This window comes from Grampus griseus (assembly GCF_964374135.1).
Source record: "Grampus griseus genome assembly, chromosome: 3".
Lineage (NCBI taxonomy): Eukaryota > Metazoa > Chordata > Mammalia > Artiodactyla > Delphinidae > Grampus > Grampus griseus.
The window spans coordinates 97,520,368-97,542,405 of record NC_139019.1 but is presented as its reverse complement, the minus strand read 5'-3'; the positions used below and the strand labels follow the sequence as shown (position 1 = coordinate 97,542,405).

Here is a 22,038-nt window from a genome sequence, read left to right as displayed (position 1 = left end):
AAGGCAAAACTCTAGTCCCTGCCCATTTTACAATGCAGGGTTGGATTACAATCTCAGGCTAGCATCTCGGTCTGCAATCTGGGGCATCCTGATAACCGGGCCAGTCCTTTCGACAGCAGGAGCTGTTACCAGGAGGGCGTGACACGTAGTGGGAGCCGCGTCTGCAGAAGGAAGCAAGGAATAGGGAGGGATGGGGCTCAGTGCAGGAGGTGGAAGTTAAGGGGTCAGCCCAAATCGGTAAGGGCCCCGAGCTGGAGGTCTCAGGTTGTCTCTGCGCTGCAGGAACTGAGTAAAACTCTGCGTAGTTTTCGGACTTGTGCGCGTCTGCACACACACGCACAAACACACACACTCGCTCACACGCACTCCCACCCACTCCCACCCACTCCAGAGACTCTCGGCGAGCTGAAAGCGCGCGCCCTCAGGAGCAGCCCACAGCCCAGCGGCCGGGGAAGCCCTGCGAGGGTGTGTGCGGAACCGGCGCGCCCAGGAGGCACTTACTCGGAAGAGGGGGCCCGGTGGCGCCGGGACGCCAAGAGGCGAGCTGGGCGATCTGACGGCGCGGAGCTGCCTAGACTCTTGAACGTTCGCGGGGCCCCGCGGACTCACGAGCAAAGCGCGGGCCAGAGACGGCGGGAGAAAAGGAGCCAGGGGCAAGGCAAAAGAAACGAGGGGCGGGGTAGGAGGAGGAGCTAAGGAGCCGGGGGCGGGGCGGAAGGTGGAGTTAGGAGGCTGGGGGCGGAGCCGGACAAGGAGGAGGAGCCGGGAGGTCGGGGGCGGAGCGTGCGGAGGAGGAAGAGCGGAGCAGCCGGGGAGGCAAGGTAGAGGAGGATCTAGCGGTCCAGGGCGGGGACGGGAGGAGAACCCCAGCGGCCGTGACTGGGCAGACTGGGCCTGGCGTTGGGGGTCAGGAGTGGCCAGAGCTCCGGAGACCGCGGAGGAGAGCTGGACAGCTACCTGGGAGCTGGACTTGAGCTGCAAGGCAAGATTTTTGGGCGCGAGGAGCCAGGACAGTCTTGGGAGATATGCAAGGAAGACGTTACCTTTCGGGTCTCTCAGTTTCTTCAACTGTGAAAATGAGATACCAACCTCGTAGTGAGTTGAGTCGGTTAAGTGAGCTCATGCCTGGCACCTAACAAGTACGCATGAATTTTATCATCTGTTATCTGTTGCCGTTATCATCCTCATCATCATTTTCCGTATAAGCCCCTAAATCCCGCCTGCTCTTAACGTTGTGTGTCTGTGTTTCAGCCTCTACTGGCCTCAAGTCTACCTGGCGATACCTGACGCGCTAGCGATTCCTAGTTTCAATTCGCGGGGGGTGCAGGGCTCCCTCTCAAAGTTAAAAGGCTCATTGGCTCCTGGGAAGCCAGACCGGTCTGTGGCACCCCCGTGGACTTCAGTGACTGCCCCTGCCCACGGAGCCGAAGGCTGGCTATTCATTGGAATGGGACCGAATCTGGGCCTTCCTTCTGGTGAAGAGCCCTGACCCGGGGTAGCCATTCTCAAGGGCGAAGGTGCTGGACCTTCGTAGGAGTGTGATGAACCCGTCCTCCATTAAGCACCTACTATATGGTAGTTCTGTGCAGAGGGCTGGGAATATGAATAATACTAGCAAAACTTAACATATGCAGGTCACTTATAATCCTCACAACAACTTATAAATGTAGATCCTGTAGCTACTTTAAGTTTTACAAAGGGAAAGGGAGGCATAGTGAAGTAAAATACCCTACCCAAATTTACACATTTAGGAAGTGGCAGAGCATGGCTGGGACACAGGAAAGTAAACACTTGTTAGGTGAAATAGACTAAAATCACAACACATTTGGGTTTAATGCCCAAAATAGGAATATACAGAAGATGTATACAGAAGACGTAAACATCTCTTAAACAGAGATGTTTAAGACACTGTTCCTGTGGTTATAGCTATGGGGAGGGGAGTGTCAGGAAGATTTTTCTGAAGGAGGTGATGTCTAAGCTCAATTTGGAAGAAGAAATGGGAGCTTCACAGCACCTATAGGTGGAGAAAGGACACAGTAAACATTTTTCAAGCATTCAGAAGGGTTAGGGAAGAAGTGGAGATTGGAATGAAGCTAAAACAATAGAAAAGGACCAAATCTAAGCGCGTTCTTCCAATAGGAGCTGAAGAACATTAATTTGACCCTTGTTTTGGAGAAAGTCAGAAGGATTTTAAGCATGGGAGACATGTCAAATGTTCTAGAAAGGTTAATCTGAAAACAGCATAGAGAATACCAGAGCCAGGAAACTTGACTTATGGAGTTATTGAAATAAGTCAGGTTGGGATACAGTGGTAGGCAGAATAAGAACTCCAGGAAAGATGTTCACACCAGAATCCCCAGAACCTGTGAATATGTTACCTTACATGGCAAAAGGGACTTGGCAGGTGTGATTAAGGTTAAAGATAATGAGATGGGGAGATTATCCTGGATTATTTGGGTGGATCTAATCTAATCATATGCTTCCCCTAAAGTGGAAGAATGAGTCAGAGATTCAAAGCATGAGAAGGGCTTGACCTGGGTCAGGAGCCAAGGAGGGTGGGTGGTCTCTAGAAGCTGGGAATGGACCTCGGTCAACAACAACAACAACAACAAAATGGGAATCTCAGTTCTACCACCATAAGGAAATGGATCCTCCCTTGGAGCCTCCAGAAAGGAACTCAGCTCTACTGACACTTTGAGTTTATCCTGGTGAGACCCAGACTGGACTTCTGACCTGTAGAACTGTAAAATAATAAATGTATGTTGTTTTAAACCCCTAAATTGCTGTTAATTTGTTGTGGCAGTAATAGGAAATAATTACAGACGCTGAATGCTTAAACTAAGTGGATGGAAAGAAGATGGTTTCAAGGCTTAACACAGGCCCTGGAGACTAATGGGATGTGAGGGTTAAGGGAAAGAGAATATTCTAGGTCACTTTATGGGGTTTCTGGATTGCCAGGCTCAGTCTTTGGTAGTGCCACGCAGTGCAGGGAGTAATAAAGGCAGGTCCTTTTAGGATTAAAAAGGTTTGTACACTCCCAGGCCTCCCCTACTCCTCAAAATCATTAGAAACGATCCCTGAAAGCCCATGGGCAGTGATATTTGTCACCACGAACTGAGAGTCCTAATAATGGGTCTGCTCTGTGTAAGCTGGATACTTTGGACAAAGCACAAAACCTTAATGAAACATGGCTTCTTCTACTGTGTGAGATAGGAGCCCCATCTGTGTGACTGCTGGGAGAGTCAGCCAGGATGTCATGGTGTCTTGTCTGTAACCTCAACCCCAGTAACTTTCACCATTGCTTCATTTCAGTCTCCCTTGTCTCAAGCTGCACCCTGGAGCAGCAATCTCCAGAGATATTTCTACCTTTATAGAAAAAGATTCTTTCATCTTTATCTCCATCATTCTACACCCCTACTGCAGCCTTTCATCCTTGGTCCTCACACTCTTTTTTTACCTCATGCAGACTTGCATTTCTCCCAGTTGGCTTCCTTTCCTACACAGCCTAACCCCAAGAGCCAATACCTCAGTCACTCACTGCTAGTGCCTCCTATTGCTTTACTACATTGTCCTTTCCTTCTACTACCTGGCAAATATTTTTAGCCATCCACATTATTCATAAGCTCTACTTAAGAAACACCAAAAAGTGTAAAACCTGATGCTCTGCAGATTCATGAGGATTTTCTCCTGCATCATGGATGGAAAGAAGAAGTGTGTTCCATCTTTATCCCTTTCCTCAAGACATCTTTTGCACCCCTAACCCCTCCTGCTCTTGATATATAATCTCACCTCCTATTTCAAATAAAATATAGAGTGAACTTTTAAAATAATTAATTAATTAATTAATTTATGGCTGTGTTGGGTCTTCATTGCTGTGCACAGGCTTTCTCTAGTTGCGGTGTGCGGGGGCTACTCTTTGTTGTGGTGCGTGGGCTTCTTATTGCGGTGACTTCTCTTGTTGCGGAGCACGGACTCTAGGTGCACAGGCTTCAGTAGTTGTGGCACGTGGGCTTCAGTAGTTGTGGCACACGGGCTTACTTGCTCCGCGGCATGTGGGATCTTCCCGGACCAGCACTCGAACCCATGTCCCTTGCATTGGCAGGCGGATTCTTAACCACTGTGCCACCAGGGAAGCCCCAAAGGAAATATATAGATCATCAATAGAGAATTTTCTCTACTTCCTACCCCAGCTACCAAAAATGCCATCTATATCAACAGTCACATTGACTTCCTTTCTCTCACCCCAGTGGATCAGAGCAAACCCATCCACCAGTTCTCTGGGTCCCCAAGGAGCCCTCCCTTCTATCTACAGGGGCCACATTCTGTTGAATATCCCTTCTTTTCTATCTTGGACCTCTCAATTTCTATGCTTCCCCCACAAAATATTTAAAAATGCTAAAATGTTAAAATGATAAAATTTAAAAATCTCCATGAATCCTACCACCTTCTCTCACCGCAACCCTCTTTACTAGGGCCATCTAGACCTGAGTGACTACAGGAGCTGATAGCTGAAATGATTCAGAGTGGGCATTGCCTCAGCGCTTACTTTAGGAGGCCTGGTAAGGGGCCTCTACAATCCCAGGCAACTTGCATCATTGTCATCAAAGAACAACCAGTCTTTCTTCTAATAAAGATATTGGATTCCACCTTACTACACAGAGTGATAATATTTAGAAATTAGTAAGATAATTACCTTTCCTATCTTACTTGGGCCAAAAGATACTTGGATCATTTCATTTTCAAACTAGCACTTGCATACTTCCAGTTCGGAGTTGTAAAAAACATAGAATCTAGGAAGCTCCTAATAACTAATCCATTATTCAACGGCTAATTATATTTTAAAATAATTGCAGCTGTCTCTGGATTAATTGAATCCTTTCAGACCAAACTCCACCCCCCCAAACCCTATAAATCACATGAAGTGGAGAGAGCTGTAATGAGAGCTGCATGCCAAAAATACCTCTGTGCATACCTTCTATTTTTACTTCTGCCCAGTCGAAGGTATAGGAACTAACATCAGACAGCTTAAAGTTGAAAAAATCTTCTGACCCAGCTTCCTCTTCTACTCTTCTTTTGCTTCAAGCCTCTTCTCTGCTTACTCAGTGTCAGCCTCCTCTTTTTGAGTGTAAGGAAATAACTACATGGCACTGTGAAACGTACAATAAAAATCTATGCATAAATACTCTGGGAGGAGAATGGAAGTGACTCACACTCCTTGGGGGAATGGAGAGAATTTCACAAAGGAGGTTCCATCCAACCAAGTCGAAAAGGATGAACTCAAGCTTGCCCGGCAGAAGGGCACTCCAGGCATCATGGAGAGAGAAGAAAGATAGTCTAACATTTTCTGGCACTAAAATCACTGAAGCAAGGATGTGCACCTTGAACACAGCCCACAGAAATATCTATGTGGCCTTTGTGCTCTAACTACATTTTAATGGGACTATATCAATGAACATGCCTGATTCAAAACATGGCTATAACTTCACCATCCTCTAAGGTCACTATCTGATTGTCTGCTGCTTCAACTCTATTCCCAGTCCCATTTCTTTTCAGAGCTTTACCATAACATGTAATCTTGTTCTTAGAGTAACAATATGGGTATGGTAAAGAGTACATTTTTCCTAACAGAAGTCAAGGTGCATACTGGGTAGGGTAGGAGAATTGTTCAATGTCATGCAAACTAGAAACTTGGGGATAGAACAAAAATCAAGATTTGGGGGTCAGTGATCTTTTCCTATTACTTCCATATACCTCAACCCCTACTCCTAACTATTATACACCACTAGTGATTATACCTTCATCATAAAGCATTTTTCACTTTTTTATTCAGAATTACTTACCTATGATGTTACTAAAATACACCTCTTCCTAAGAAAGTTTGCTAGAACTGTTGCCTGCATTAAAGGTAACTTCATCCACATTCTTAGCCAATTCGATCAGCCACCCTCTACATGAAACCAAGCTCTCTGCATATTTCCAGGTTTTCACCCCTTAAGCCATTCCTCTATAGAAAATATAGTGATGCCCCTACCCAGAACGCTTATTTTTCTGTGACTGCACCACTGGATTCTTCATCTCTGTGGGTTCTTCCTCACCTGAACTGTTTTCTCCTTTTTGACCATCTCAAATCTTACTTGAGCCTATCCCCAATACTACAGTCTATTTTTTTGTCCTTAGCTGCATAATTCTACTCTGAAGGGCTTTTTCTATACATATGGGTCTAAATTCCTGCCTCTATCAAGAGTTCTCTTCTGCGCTTACACCCATGAAATGCTAGCCCACATTGGCAAGGCATTACGTGATTTTAAACAAAAAAGGCTCCCACCTTAGTCCTGGAATACTCGAAGCACAGCACCCTCCCCTAGTGGGTTCTGACTTCCACACTGTCCTCTTTCAATAGCCTCACTTCTTTCCCTCTCATTATCAGTCTTCAGAGTAAAGAGTTGATGTGCTAGTTATTTCCATGTACCTGTGCTTCCTCTCTCTGTGTGTGTACATGGGTCTGTTCATCTGTCTCTCTCTACATAAAAATGGCCACATGGATTTTAAAAAAGTGTATTCAGTATTGTGGCGGATTGCAAATGGTCTCAGAATAAAAACACAGCCAAGGTTATGGTTAAGTCCTTTTGTTAAGATCTCAGAAAGATTTTTGGGTGCACCATGTATACCGTTTTTGTGAGACACTAAGATTTCTAAGAATCTTAAGGTGGTATACACCACAGCAACCTCACAGGGGGCCCAAGGTAGAGAAATAAAATACGGGTGTGGCTTTTGTCTAATGAGTGGATTATAATTTAATATACAAGAAACCCACAACGGTTTTTTTTGTTTGTTTTTTTGCGGTTCGTGGGCCTCTCACTGTTGTGGCCTCTCCCGTTGCAGAGCACAGGCTCCCGACGCGCAGGCTCAGCGGCCATGGCTCACGGGCCCAGCTGCTCCGCGGCATGTGGGATCTTCCCAGACCGGGGCATGAACCCATGTCCCCTGCATCGGCAGGCAGACTCTCAACCACTGCGCCACCAGGGAAGCCCCCCACAACGTTTTAAAAAGCAATTTTACTAGACTGAAGCATAGGGGACAGGACAGTATAAAATGTAAAGAGGTCTTTGAATGCTCAAACTTCTCTATCCAGGAAAACAGGCTGAGAAAACTTCCGTTAAAAACACTGGGCCACTTTTATGGAAAAAGAATAACTTAAGGATAGAAAAAAGCAGCCCAGAAGGTGGAGCCAAGAGCTGTAGAGAATTACTTGCAGGGAACAAGAGTACTCAAGGAACTGGTGACATGTACCCAGCTAAATTCCAGAATCCCTCTGGACCAGGACCTACCATGTGACTTACTTTTCCTCTTTTAGAATGGGAGATAGCTATCGCCTCTCTGTCTCACCACTGTTACATTTCACATGTGGGAGGCACATAACTTGCCTCATTAGTTCATGGATCTTTAAACTGAGTACTGTACTTAAGGAACCTCATTTAAGGAGCCACATATACACCTGAACCTGATTTAGACATCAGGACCCTGGGTTCAAATGCCTAACCCTGATGCAGTAATAGGATGAAAACATTGGAGTTTTTCTGGGGGAGTGTTTTACATGTGGGAGGAATAGATTTTAAAACTTTTAAAACACATATCCTGGACTGATACACTGCACTGCTTAGATTCTGTTACAAAGGGCATACAGGAGTAAGGCATTTTCACTGTGGAAAGAAATGGGTTGTACCACCAAATTGTTTCTATTACCTATCTGTATTTGCAGTGGGAGAACATTAAGAAATTTTTCTTGTTCCAAGGAGACTTGTGAAATAATGTCACACTGCAACTCTGTGTTAGCTCCCTGACTTATAGGCCACAGACATACAGGAGACAACCAAGTAAGCAGAAGGGGAAGAAAAGTCCTAAAAAACTCAAAACAGATTTAGCTTTGAAAATAACTGTAGCAAAAGCCATACACATATCTAACGCTGACAGGTACATTTAACTAATCTATGTTCAACTTTTTCCAAGTACCCTGAAGGGTAACATCTTAACCTTTCTACTTAAGTAATATCAAGCATCAAAAATATCTCAACAATTCAAAGAGGAATATTCCTGACACAAGACCACTTCACTCAACAGAGCAGTTGCCAAAGTCGTTGTCCTTCTTGGTATGAAAATACAGATTTTCTTCACCAACACATACACAACCATCTCGGGTATCATGTTACCAAGTGGGGTTTAAAGGAGTTTAGAAAAGTATTACCTCCTTCTTCCCTTCTCCCATGTTAAAGTTTTGCTTTGTATGTATTCTTCCATACACATTTCTATGTTCCTACATATATACTAAGACTAAAGATTGAAAAAACCTGAAACAATAAGGGATATAACACCTTTTACTTTGAAATTTTATCTCACCAACCTCCTTTCAGATGAACAGATACAAATCTAACATTCTTTTACCATTGAGAATATTCCATTGTATGGATGTACCAAAATTTATGCCAAAATTTACCCACTAATTAACATTTAGATTTCCAGTTTTCTTGCTCCATCAGATGTCTCAATAAACATCCATATACATATATTTTTATGCATAGGTGTTTTTATCTTAAAGGATAATCTCTCAAAAGATTGCTCAGTGAAAGTATGTTTTTCAATTTTAATATGTATCTAGGTAACTTTGTAGCAGTTTAGTCCTGCCAGTAATGTTTCACTGTGCCCACTTCCTTGCATCTTCACCAAACTGATGTCACTGTGTTTTGACTTTATACTAACTTGATGGATGAACAGTGGTAACACATTTCTTTTTTTTAAAGCATTCCTTTAACTATTAGTGAGGATGAACATACTTTGTGCTTGCTGACTTTTCCATGTCCTGTTCTGTGAATTGTGTGACTTCTCCATTACTTATCATGTTAAAATTCTCTTTGTATTAGGGTCGTTAACATTTTTCCTATTCCTATACACATATTTCTTCTCGTCTACCTGTTCTTTAGACTGTGGTCTTTTGCAATATGACATTTAAACTCTTTGTTTAGTAAATATGTCTCTCTGGGTTTCCAACACTGTTATAAAAAGATCATCACCAATCTAAGGTTGTATAAGGATTTTCTTTAAGTAGGTATATCTCTGTATTTTGTTCCAATTGTTGAGACCATTTTGAGAAATTCCTCAATGGTTTTGAAAAAATTTTTTAAAGAGAAGAAATGAATTGGGGCAAGACAGAGAGAGCAAGAAAGGAGGATGGAATTGACTGTCCCATGATTCTACATAAGAAAAATCCTACATTTTAGAAAATGAGACTCACAATGTTGTGAATTCTTCCATCATTACAAAGCCTCATTCTCAGAAAGCACACAATTTAAAAAATGTATTTTGATGTATCTACTTCATTAGTGTGGATGAAATTTTACATATATGTATACCATTTTATACTTAAACATACATTCCAACTACTTTTATTCTCACCTTTTTTGAATAATGCTTATTCATTAAGTTAAAGACTATAGAGAAGGAAGAACAGGGTATCTGGGAAAATTATGCAATTCTTCCTACATTAACCAAATACAATACAGAAGTTCTCCAATTTAAAATGTCACATACACTCAAGTCAACTAAAGTGGCATAAATACTACTTAAAACAATAGCATGCTAAAAATAGTTACTGCATGATTGTTTATTTAAAATATTATGACTCGGGATGTAAATACATATGGGCTTACATAATTTATTATTCATATAAACCCTCAATTAAAATGCTTAATTCTTCATCCACAATGTCTTTTTCCTAGTAAGCATAATAATACATTTTCTATCTCACTGAAAGTGTTTAAAGCCTTTTGAATCTTGATTCATGAAGAAATTACTGAGGAATAACTTAATATTAACTACATCAAACAATAGTATTGTTTGCAATGTTGTCACAGATTTCTCCATGGCAAAATAGTCACATATCGTTATTGCACAATTTATAGGTACAGGTTATTATGTGCACATCAACTCTCTACATAATAACAGTGTCTTCACTGCAACTTGCTCAACACATTTAAAATTATGAATACAATTTACAAAATCTTTTAACAATATACTTTTAAAAGTATCCTGAGGATATTACAAAATTCATTTTACCAGCCCTTCATTTCTTTGCTTCATTTGACTCTTTAGTTTCCAAGATAATAGCTTTCCATATTTTGTTACATAAAAATGTTCTCTTAATATTCCTATTAAAATATATTTAAGCTAAATAGTATATAATTGTCCCTTAAACTCTTAGTCCCATCTGCCTCCAGTCTTCTTGGTTAAAATCAAGTATTATCAAGTTTTCTATAATTCTGAATCAGAAAAGGTATAGCACAAAACAGACAGAAATAGGGTTAGCACATTTAAGTTAAAAGCATTGTGCATTTTTAATATTTTGGTCATATTTTATAATAAAATAATATATTTTGGCAAAAAATAATAAAATATAAGGCTTAGTTTATTATCTTTTAATGGTAGATCTGGCAGGTATTTTACATTTGTAAATACTATCTATTTAATTTGACTGTTTTCACATTTGTTTCTAAAAACACTGCTATGAGGTTTTCAGAACGTTGAGACTAAAAGCACCTAAAAAATAAGAAATAAAATAAAATAAAATTTAAGTAAAATGTATGGTGCCTAGAAATCCTTTGACAAATTTATAAGCTTAAGTATCTCATATATGCCAACACAGAATCATTATTGCCTGCTAAGTCTTATCTGACTCAATGTAATCTTTAAAATAATAATCTTGGAAGTTTTCCTGAAATTTATTTGAAAATTAGGATGGGAATTCAAAAATTTAAAAAAAAAAAAGGTGAAAAAAACAGTTGCAGAAAAAGTTGTTATTCTGGTGGCAGTAGTTGTTATGGCACAAAAACAAATGAAAAGACTTGTAGTTTTCATATATATATATATATATATATACACACACACACATATATATATATATATATATATACATATACACACACACACACACAAAGTTCAAATAAGATGTATAAGATACATTACATATATATACACGACCACACACACACAACTTGGGGTCCAGAGGGGAAACTGATGAAAACTTTACATAACGAAGCATTTGGCTCACCTGTCACTAAAGTCCCAAAGACAGTGTTAATGGAGATGTTCACTATTTTTTGATTCTTACCCAAATATCAATCTATCATTAATTAAGAGAGGAGTGTGAGATGTGTAAGTTTGAAAAAGGCAGTGAGAGTGTGGTGAATTAAGTGATGACTGATGTGCAACTGCCTTTACATAAAGGGTATTTTTACTGTGAAACAAATTCATGCAGAGATATCTGCAGAAGAATTTATCAACAACAAGAAAACAAAACTCCTTTAACACTATGATATACTCACTATACTATAAATATGTATTATTACAGCATTACTTATACATTCTACTTTAGGCAATGTAGTCTAATTTTGAATGACCTTATTAATTTTTAAGGCATCAGTGCATCAAGGGCAAAGCTCCATAAAATAAATATGAAAACAGGAAAGCATTAGCTTATCTGTGGCATAGAGACTGATCACTGTACATCATATGTGTTGGCCACTTCATGGAATAGGTAATAAATTATACATCTTATTGTTAAAATGTTACAGCATAAATTTCACATCATTTTTCAACACTTCATTTAATGGGCTAAACTGATCTGGCAGTATTCTCATTTTCATTGTTCCATCAGCTCCACATGAAAAAATGTGATTTGCAGGCCCTGTCTCAATTTGCATCACTCCGGTTCCAATATTTCTGAAAATGGATTGCCGAGCATGTTCATTGATAAAAGTGTGGAGAAGACTAAAGGTAGAGAGACTCCAAATCTGAAATATATAAGAACAAAATAAAAATTGGGGTTGACATTACCTTAAAAATCCAAACAAAAGATTCACGTCTGTCTTCCTGCACAAATAAGGAATTTCTAAAACAAAAATGGAGAAAAATCTGTGTAGGCTTACAGTCATAACATTTTGATTCTGTATATGCTGTTGCAATTTTCCAAAGCTCTTTGATATTATCACATTCTTCAAAAATCAATCCAGTAAGAGAGGAGGTACTTTAAACCCTTAGTTGGAGACGAGAAAACTTAGGTACAAGGAGGTTAGGTGTACAATGCAACAGAAACTTGTAATGTTATAGGAACTACAATCAAGATTTCCTATCTCTCAGCAAAGTTTCTGTTGTGTAGTTGTATAGTGGGGTAATTCTTTCCCCATAATATACAGTACCCACCAAGGGATCAGAACCGCTGGAAAGAGGAAAATACCAAACACCTAGAGGCCTTCAGACCAGTCAAAACTATATTCCAGCTGCAAGATAAATTATTACAACTTTCTGATGTTTTGACATCACATTAAAAAAAATATTTCTTTCTTTTCCCTAAGAAATTCATTAATTTATATTACTCTAGACATGATTGTTAAATTTTAAGTCCTGAATACTACCTGGTATACTATGAAATCTTATAACTTAATTAAATAATAAACCTCAGAATGAAAGTACAAACTAATCTAAATAACTAATCTAAAACATAGTATGACTTATTCTAAACTGAGGGCAGTTCAAATAAGAAACTAGCTTCAAACTGGAAAAAAAAAGAATTCTGTATGGAAGCTGGTGTATATATTTAAGAAAAACCTTTTTGAAATTCTTCAATTTCTTCTGGCTGAGAATTATGAAAACAATATGGAAGTTCTAACAAAGCAGTCCAACTTACCTGTACTAAGTACTCAGTAGCACTTAAATTAATGGATTCTAAGAAACTAGACTCCTCCAGTGGGTTGCTAACCATTAGAGTAACTTAGGGACTAGTCTTATCCCTGCAGATCCTTCTGAGTGTAGCCAGAGAACCTGCCATCAAAACCACTATTTCTGTGTTCCAAAAATGCACATTCCTGAGCCTTGGACTTACCAAATGGGTATTTTTGGGATAGGACCTAGTAACAGTATTTCTGGAGTGGGATGCATTTTTAACAAGGTGCTTAACATTTTTAACAAGCTGCTTAACATTCAAACTTCTAAGTTTGAAACACAGTGGAGTTTGAGAAGGACTGTTACAGGCAGAGCTTATCCAGGTACATCAGAATTCTTGAATCAGGCACTGAGTTGTTGGATGCTGATACTATGAATGACAAAATGGGGAGAAATTTGGAATAAGGGAAAATGTCAGCATATCTCACAGCCCCTGAAACTGAATTCAGTAACTCTGAATATGGAGTCAAGACTAATTCTAATGTCTGAAATATGTTCATATCCATGGAAAATCCAGTTCTTTTGCGTGCATTAGTTAAGCATATTTGAAAACAACTGAAAAACAGGCATTTTTCAAGTTAAATATTATTTTATTTCATTCATTAAAAGATTTATTAAATAGCAATTAACCTTGTTGACTACAAAGGAATTAATACTTCTATTATTTAAAGAGACTGGTGTCATCAATATGATTAAAGATCTAAGGTTTCTAAAGATTTCTTTTCATATTGTAATAGATATTGTGGCATTACTGTATTTACCTTTATGTTGCCCTCAGCAGATCCTGTAACAAAGTACTCTTCAGTTGGATCAATAGCAATGGCTTTAACAGGAGAATCATGGCTCTGGAAAAGCTGCCTCTGCTGTCGTTGCCGAAGGTCAAAAACACATGTATAGCCTTTTCTGCCACCTGATATTAGTAGCTGATGTTTTGGAGCATATGCTAAAACAGTGGCTCCGCTATCATGACAAGTAAAAGCTGGAAAAAAAAGTAAAAACTATTTAATAGTATAAGAAACAGACTTCTGGCTTTTGGCCAAGGTAGAATGATAGATTAGATTTGCCATCCTGCCTAAAACAATTAAAATATCAAATGATATACAGGAAACAATGGTTTGAGACACCGGTCACTAAGCAATGAAGAATGATCTTTGCAAAATGGGAAACAAACTGGGTGACCAACATAACTGCCCCAGCTTATTGCCTACAGAGTATTTTCTGGCCGTGGCATAAGAAAGGGGAACCCAAGTTGATCTGGGTTCCTATTTCCACCAGCCATACTGGGAAAAAACCCTCATAATTCACAAGGCATCGTATAGAGTACTGAGAAGGGTACTGCCTCAACAGAGGGGCAAAATTAGCCCTGTACCAAATACGGCTTTTAACACAGCTGTTTTCATCATCCCAGAAAGTTCCCTCATGCCTCTCCCTCAAAGGCAATCGCTATCCTGATTTCTATCCAATTGGTTTTGCCAATTCTTGAACTTCACATAAATGGAATTTTATAGTATATATTCTTTTGTGCCTGCTTCTTTTTCTTTAACATAACATTTTAGATGTGTCTCACGTATCAGTAGGTCATGCTTTTAAATTCTGAGTAGTATTCTATTACATAAATATACCACGTTATCCTGTTGGACATTTGTGTTGTTTCCAGTTTTGGGCTACTATAAATAAAGCTGCTAAGAACATTCCTAATACCAGTCTATTTGTGGACATGTGTTTTCATTTTTCTTGGGTACATATGTAAAACTATATACTGTTGGGTCACGCTACATGCATGTTTAACTTCACTAAGAAATTGCTAAACAGTTTTCCAAAGCAGTTGTACTGTTTTATACTTTTATCAGCAAATCATGAGGGTTCCAGTTTCTCCATATCCTCACCAACACTTGGTAGTCTAGAACCTTTAATTTTTGCCATTTCAGTATACAGAGTAGTATGATAAATTATGGTGAATTTAGTTTGCATTTCCCTGATGACTACTGATGTTGAGCATCTTTTATATGCTTATTTGCTATTCAGGTATTGAGAAAAACGGTAATTTAAAAAAATCTTGAATATATCATTTCTTTAATAGATTGTGCTTTTGGTGTTGTATCTAAATCTCATTACCAAACCCGAGGTCACCAAGATTTTCTCCTATATTTCCTTCTAGAAGTATTACAGTTTTGTTTTTACATGTTTTACATGAGTCATTTTGAGTACATTTTTGTGAAAGGGGTAAGGTTTGTACCTATGTTCATTATTCCACATATAAGCACCCAATTGTTATTAGCACTTTTTGTTGAAAGACTATCTGTTTCCACTGAATTATCTTTGTGCCATTATTAGCAATGAGTCTACTATTTATGTGTGGGTCTATTTCTGGGCTCTCTAATCTGTGTCTATTCTTCAGCCAGTACCACAATGGCTTGATTACTGTAGCTTTATAGTGAGTCCTGAAATCAGGTAATGTGAGTTCTCCAAGTTTGTTTTTATTCAGTATGCATTATTCTAGGTCTCTTGCCTCTCTACATAAACTTTAGAACCAGTTTGTTGATATATACAAAACAGATTGCTGGGGGTTTAATTAGAATTCCACTGAATCTATAAAGTTGTGAGGAAGTAACATCCTAACAATATCAAGTTTTACAATCTGTGAACATGATGAACATTTATTTAGACCTTTTTTTCTTTTACTTTTTTTGTGGCTTTTCCCAACAGATGCTATACATATTTCGATTTATGCTTCAGTATTTCATTATTTTGGGTGCTCTTTTAAATGGTAATATTTTTTTTAAATTTCAAATTCCAATTGTTCATTGTTGATAAAGGAATGCAACTAATTTTAGCATAATGACCTGGTATCCTGTGACATTGCTGTGCTTGCACATCAGTTCCAGCAGTTTTTTTTCTGTATTCTTTGGGATTTTCTACACCATCATGTAATCTGTGCATAAACAGTTTTATTTCTTCCCTTCCAATATGGATAACTTTTACTTCCTTTTCTTGTCTTATTGCTTTATTTAGAACTTCAAGTACAAAGTTGAGTAAGAGTGGTGTGAGGGGATATAATACTGTAACTGATGTTCGGACCTGTGCTATCAGATTCAAAGTAAAAACAAATGATTTTTATATTATCTATGTTCCACTGTCCTTCATTAAAGTACAGTGAAGAGTTAATTACATATACAGCATTTTTTCTGCTTTTAAACTTTGCCACCATGGTCAAAAATAAACCTCACAGACTACTAAGTGTGTCATTAAAAAAAAAATCCATTTAAACATCACTTTTACTTTATGAGTTTGTGATTCATAAAATGCTTTCAAAACTTACCATGGACTAAACTATTGGAAGGTGCTACAAGAGTGTCCCACAAACATATGTTTCTGGAAAAAAAAAAAAGATTATTGAATGACATAAGAAGTTAACCACAGAATAAAAATAGATATGTCTCATATTATATAATGATAAAGGTATCAATACAGAAAGAATATTATACTTGTTAACATATATGCACCCAATACAGAAGCACCTAAATATATAAAGCAAATACTAATAGACGTAAAGGGAGAAACAGACAATAATACAGTAATAGCAGGGGATTTTAACACCCCCCCTAACATCAATGAACAGATCATCCAGAGAGAAAGTAAGGTAATAGTGGTGTTAAGTGACACAATAGACCAGCTGAACTTAAATGATATGTACAGAATATAACACCCCAAAACAGCAGAATGCACATTCTTTTCAAGCACACATGGAATGTCCTCCAAAACATATTACATACTAGGTCACAAAACAAGCCTCAACAAATTTAAGAGGATAGAAATTGTATCAAGCATTTTTTTCTGACCACAATAGTATGAAGTTAAAAATTAACTCCAGAAAGAAAAATGGAAAAAAACCCCAAACACATGGAGACTAAACAACATGCTACTAAAAAACCAATGGGTCAATGACAAAATCAAAGAGGAAGTCAAAAAAGATCTTGAGACAAATGTAAATGGAAACACAACAACCCAAAATCTATGGGATGAAGCAAAAGCAATTCTAAGAGAGAAGTTCATAGCAATACAGGCCTTCTCAAATAAACAACACAGCCTATCACTTACCACCTAAAAGAATTAGAAAAAGAACAAACAAAGCCCAAAGTCAGCAGAAGGAAGAAAATAATTAAGATCAGAGAGGAAATAAACAAAATAGAGCTTAAAAACAACAACAACAAAAACAATCAATGAAAGCAAGAGCTGATTTATTTTTAAGAACTGATTTTTTGAAAAGAAAACAAAATTGACAAACCTTTATCCAGCGCATCAAGAAGAGAGAAGACCCAAATAAACAAAATAAGAAATGAAAGAGGAGAAATAACAACTGATACGAAAGAGATACAAAGAATTATAATACTATTAACAGTTATATGCCAACAAATTGGACAACCTAGAAGAAATGGACAAGTTTCTAGAAACATACAGCCTGCCAAGAATGAGTCAAGAAGAACAGAAAGTTTGAACAGACTGATCACTAGAAACGAAAATGAATCTGTAAGGGAAAAAAAAAAACAAACCAAAACCCAACCGCCAGGAAACAAAAGTCCAGGACCAGACAGGGGAATTCTACGAAACATATGAAGAACAAACACTTATCCTTCTTAAACCATTCCAAAAAAACTGAAGAGGAGGGAACACTCCCAAATTCATTCTACAAGGCCACCATTACCCTGATACCAAAACCAGACAAAGACACTACAAAAAAAGAAAATTACAGTCCAGTATCTTTGATAACTACAAATACAAAAATCCTCAACAAAATATATTAGCAAACTGAATCCAACAATACATAAAAAGCATCATACACCATGATCAAGTTGGATTTATTCTGGGGTCACAAGGACAGTTCAACATTTGCAAATCAATAAATGTAATACATCACATTAACAAAAGGAAAGATAAAAATCACATGATCATCTCAAAATACACAGAAAAACTGTCTACTGAGATGTCCATTCATGATAAAAACTTTCATCAAAGTGTGTATAGAGAGAACATTCCTCAACATAATAAAGGCCATTTAAGACAAATCCACAGCCAACATCATACTCAACAGTGAAAAGCTGAAAGCCTGCCCACTAAATTCAGAAACAAGACAAGGATGTCCACTCTCTCCACTTTATTTAACATAGTACTGGAAGTCCTAGCCACAGCAATCAGACAAGAAAAAGAAATAAAAGGCATCCAAATTGGAAGAGAAGGGGACTTCCCTGTTGGTCCAGTGGGTAAGACTCCATGTTCCCAATGCAGGGGGCCTGGGTTTGATCTCTGGTCAGGGAACTAGATAGTGCACACATGCCGCAACTAAGAGTCCACATGCCGCAATTAAGAAGTCCACATGCCGCAACTAAAGATCCTGCATGCTGCAGCTAAGACCTGGTGAAGCCAAAGTAAATAAATAATTTCTTTTTAAATTAAAAAAAAACAAATTGGAAGGGAAGAAGTAAAACTGTCACTATTTGCAGATGACATGATACTTTAGATTGAAAACCCTGAAGTCTTCACCCCCCAAATTTAGAACTAATAAATGAATTCAGCAAGGGTGCAGGATACAAGATCAATATTAAAAAAATCTGCATTTTTATACACTAATAATGAAATATGAGAAAAAGAAAGTAAAACACAACCTGTTTAAGATCACATCAACAAGAATAAATACCTAGGAATAAACTTAACCAAGGAGGTGAAAGACCTATACTCTGAAATATAAAACACTGATGAAGGAAACTGAAGATAATACAAAGAAATGGAAAGATATCTTGTGCTCTCGGACTGGAAGATTAATATTGTTAAATTGGCCACACTACTCAAAGCAATCTACAGATTTAATGCAATCGCCATCAAAATACCCATGGCATTTTTCACAGAACTAGAACAAAATAATCCTAAAACTCACATGGAATCACAAAAGACCCTGAATTGCCAAAGCAATGTTGAGAAAAAAGAATAGAGCTGGAAGAATCACACTCCCTGATTTCAGACTATACTACATAGCTACAGTAATCAAAACAGTGTGCTACTGCCACAAGAACAGACACATAGATCAATGGAACAGAACAGAGACCCCAGAAATAAACCCAAGCATTTATGGTCAGTTAATCTATGACAAAGATGGCAAGAATATACAATGGAGAAAAGACAGTCTCTTCAACAAGTGGTGGTGGAAAAACTGGACAGCCACATATAAAATAATGAGATTAGAACATTCCTGTTCACCATATACAAAAATAAACTCAAAAAGGTTTAAAGACCTAAATGTAAGAATGGAAAACCATAAACCTCCTAGAAGAGAACATAGGCAATACACTCTTTGACAAAAATTGTAGCAATATTTTCTTAGATCAGTCTCCTAAGGCAAAAGAAATAAAAGCAGAAATAAACAAATGGGACCTAATTAAACATAAAGCTTTTGCACAGCAAAGGAAATCATCAATAAAACGAAAAGACAACCTACTGAATGGGAGAAAATATTTGCAAATGATGATTGACAAGGGGTTAAAACCTAAAATATACATACAGTTCATACAACTCAATATAAAAAAAAAAAACTCAATAAAAAAATGGGCAGAAGATCTGAATAGACAATTTCCCAAGGAAGACATACAGATGCCCAACAGGCACATGAAAAGATTCTCAACATCACTCACTATTAGAGAAATGCAAATCAAAACAACAATGAGTTATCACCTCACACCAGTCAGAATGGCCATCATCAAAAAAATCTACAAACAATAAATGCTGGAGACAGTGTAGAGAAAATGGAACCCTTGTACACTGTTGGTGGAAATGTAGATTGGTGCAACCACTGTGGAAAACAGTATGGAGGTTCCTCAAAAAACTAAAAATAGAACTACCATATGATCCAGCAATTCTACTCCTTGGGTACATATCTGGAAAAAATGAAAATACTAATTTAAAAAGATACATGCATCCAAATGTTCACAGCAGCACTATTTACAATAGCCAAGACATGGAAGCAACTCAAGTGCCCATCAACAGATGACTGGATTAAGATGTGACTGACACACACACACACACACACACACAAAATAAAATACTACTCAGCCATAAAAAAGAATGAAATACTGCCATTTGCAGCAATGTAGATGGACCTAGAGAATATCATGCTAAGTGAAATAAATCAGACAGAAAAAGACAAATACTATATGATACAACTTACATGTGGAATCTAAAAACAAAGACAAATGACTGTATATACAAAACAGAAACAGACTCACAGATATAGAAACAAACTTGTGGTTACCAAAGAGGGGAAGACGGGTGAGTGACATATTAGGAATATGGAATTAATAGATAAAAACTACTATATATAAAATAGATAAGCAACAAGGATATACTGTATAGCATAGGGAATTGTAAAAATTATCTTGTAATAACCTATAATGAAGTATAATCTGCAAAAATACTGAATCACCATGCTGTATACCTGTAACTAATATAATGTTGTAAATCAAGTATACTTCAATGAAAAAAAGCAATATGTCTCATTATAGCTCGCTTGAACCTTGCTCACACAGAAAGTTCTTAAATTTATAAAGCATCGAATACAAGTAGCCAATATATTTATGTATGATTAATTTTTAGACAAAAATTTAAAAAACTAATAGCTTCCCAAACTGAATAACTTTAGATTAACATGTAATTACAAGGAGTACTATATGAAGTCTGAATATGGGAACCACTTTTTGTATTCACTGATTTTCTAATCTAATAGTTCGACCACATACATAAGTAGCAGGACACACCGAATTTTCTTGAGTACAAAGAAAACTTATTCCTACTACAAAAGGGAGCAGCTTCTACTCCATTCTGTGAGTTACAAAGAAGGCACAAATGTGTATAAGAATTTCTATGAAAAACGGGCTGAAAACTCCATATTCCTAAAATTCCCACTTTGAGTGTAAAGTGAGGCCTCAGGACAAACACAAAAGCTCAGCAACCTCAGAAGGCCTTAATCACAGAACTCAGCTGTAGGAGGAAAGTAAAAAGTGTGCCTGGACATGGAGGGAGGAGACTTTTTTTTGCATATTTAAGCTATCTGGGGAGATGGGGACGGGCTGTCACTTACTAGTTATTATACAACTCAGCTTCTTGTGTTCTTACTGTGAAACATTGATAATGCGATATAATAAAGCTGTGGCAAGGATTTAACTAAATAGCATGGCCAATAAATAATACTCTTTTTTTTTTTTTGGCCTCAAGCTTTCTTAACACATAGCAAATAATATGGAGAAAAACTCTACCAACAATCAAATTCTTTTATCCTACACTAAAGTCTTAACATTAGAATACTAAAAATCCAGAAGGAATGGATTTTGTCTTTAATGTCACCAGAATTTCCTTAGCTTTACAATTAAAACACTAAAAAAGCTCTAAGAAACAAGTCTCTTTAAATAAAAATATTTAAAGGTGTAATTATGACATTATTGAGATATAAGGACATTAAGCAATTAAAAAATAAAGCTTAGCTATACATACACAGACTTCAATTTCAGTTATAATCTCTTACCTATTGTCAGTTGAAAGACCAGCTGTAGCTATCAGAGAGGAGGAACTAACGAAGACAAAATCATTGGCTGTTTTGTTATGACACTGCCAAGTCTGGAATGGTTATAAACAACACATGTTTATTGCTGTCACAAACAATTTTATAAGCAGGTAGATGTATTAATCAAAAAACAATCATGTAATTTGTGGCTTACTTAAATCCTTGTGTTCTTTCCCCCACAGATTTTAGAAAAGTTGCAAGAGTAATAGAGAACTCTCATATACCCTTTACCCCGATTCACCAATGTTTACCATTTTGGCACATTTGTTTTGCCTCTTCTTCTCTTTCTCACACACACACATCCCTTCCCCTGAACCATTTAAATAAGATGCATACGTTATGACCTTTTATGACCTCCGCTTTTGTTCAACCAAAAGTTCAAAGGGAAACAAAAGAAAGTTAAGTTCAAACATTTTTCTTAGAATACTTGTGAAAATTTTTGTCTTAGAAAACAAAAACTAGCATTTTAGATGATCTCAGACTGAATTATTTATTTTCAGAAATATTTAAGCTTTCAAATACTTTTTCAAATATGTGAATAAAAACATATTACTAATAGTCAACAAATTAGAAAATTTACAATGTTTCTCAATATTCCGTCAAACAATAACAAACTACTATGAGAGGTTTAGTCAGTTATAAAGGCTTCCAAGTTATGTCTGTTCAGA

General features: G+C 37.5%; 2 protein-coding genes across 2 annotated transcripts in view; both read right to left on the bottom strand.

The window, feature by feature from the left end:
* The window catches only part of TNFAIP8 (TNF alpha induced protein 8), a 123,005-nt gene extending 122,376 nt beyond the window's left edge, over positions 1-629 (bottom strand). Inside the window, exon 1 of the mRNA XM_082650581.1 lies at positions 502-629. Coding sequence (XP_082506707.1) covers position 502 — 1 coding nt within the window. The 5' untranslated portion in view covers positions 503-629. The remainder of the gene's footprint in view (positions 1-501) is intronic.
* Positions 630-9,637: 9,008 nt separating this feature from the next.
* The window catches only part of DMXL1 (Dmx like 1), a gene marked incomplete at its 5' end in the record, with an annotated part of 132,187 nt that continues 119,786 nt past the window's right edge, over positions 9,638-22,038 (bottom strand). The window contains 4 exons of the mRNA XM_082650313.1: positions 9,638-11,840; positions 13,530-13,747; positions 16,088-16,140; positions 21,332-21,423. Coding sequence (XP_082506439.1) covers positions 11,616-11,840; positions 13,530-13,747; positions 16,088-16,140; positions 21,332-21,423 — 588 coding nt within the window. The 3' untranslated portion in view covers positions 9,638-11,615. The remainder of the gene's footprint in view (positions 11,841-13,529; positions 13,748-16,087; positions 16,141-21,331; positions 21,424-22,038) is intronic.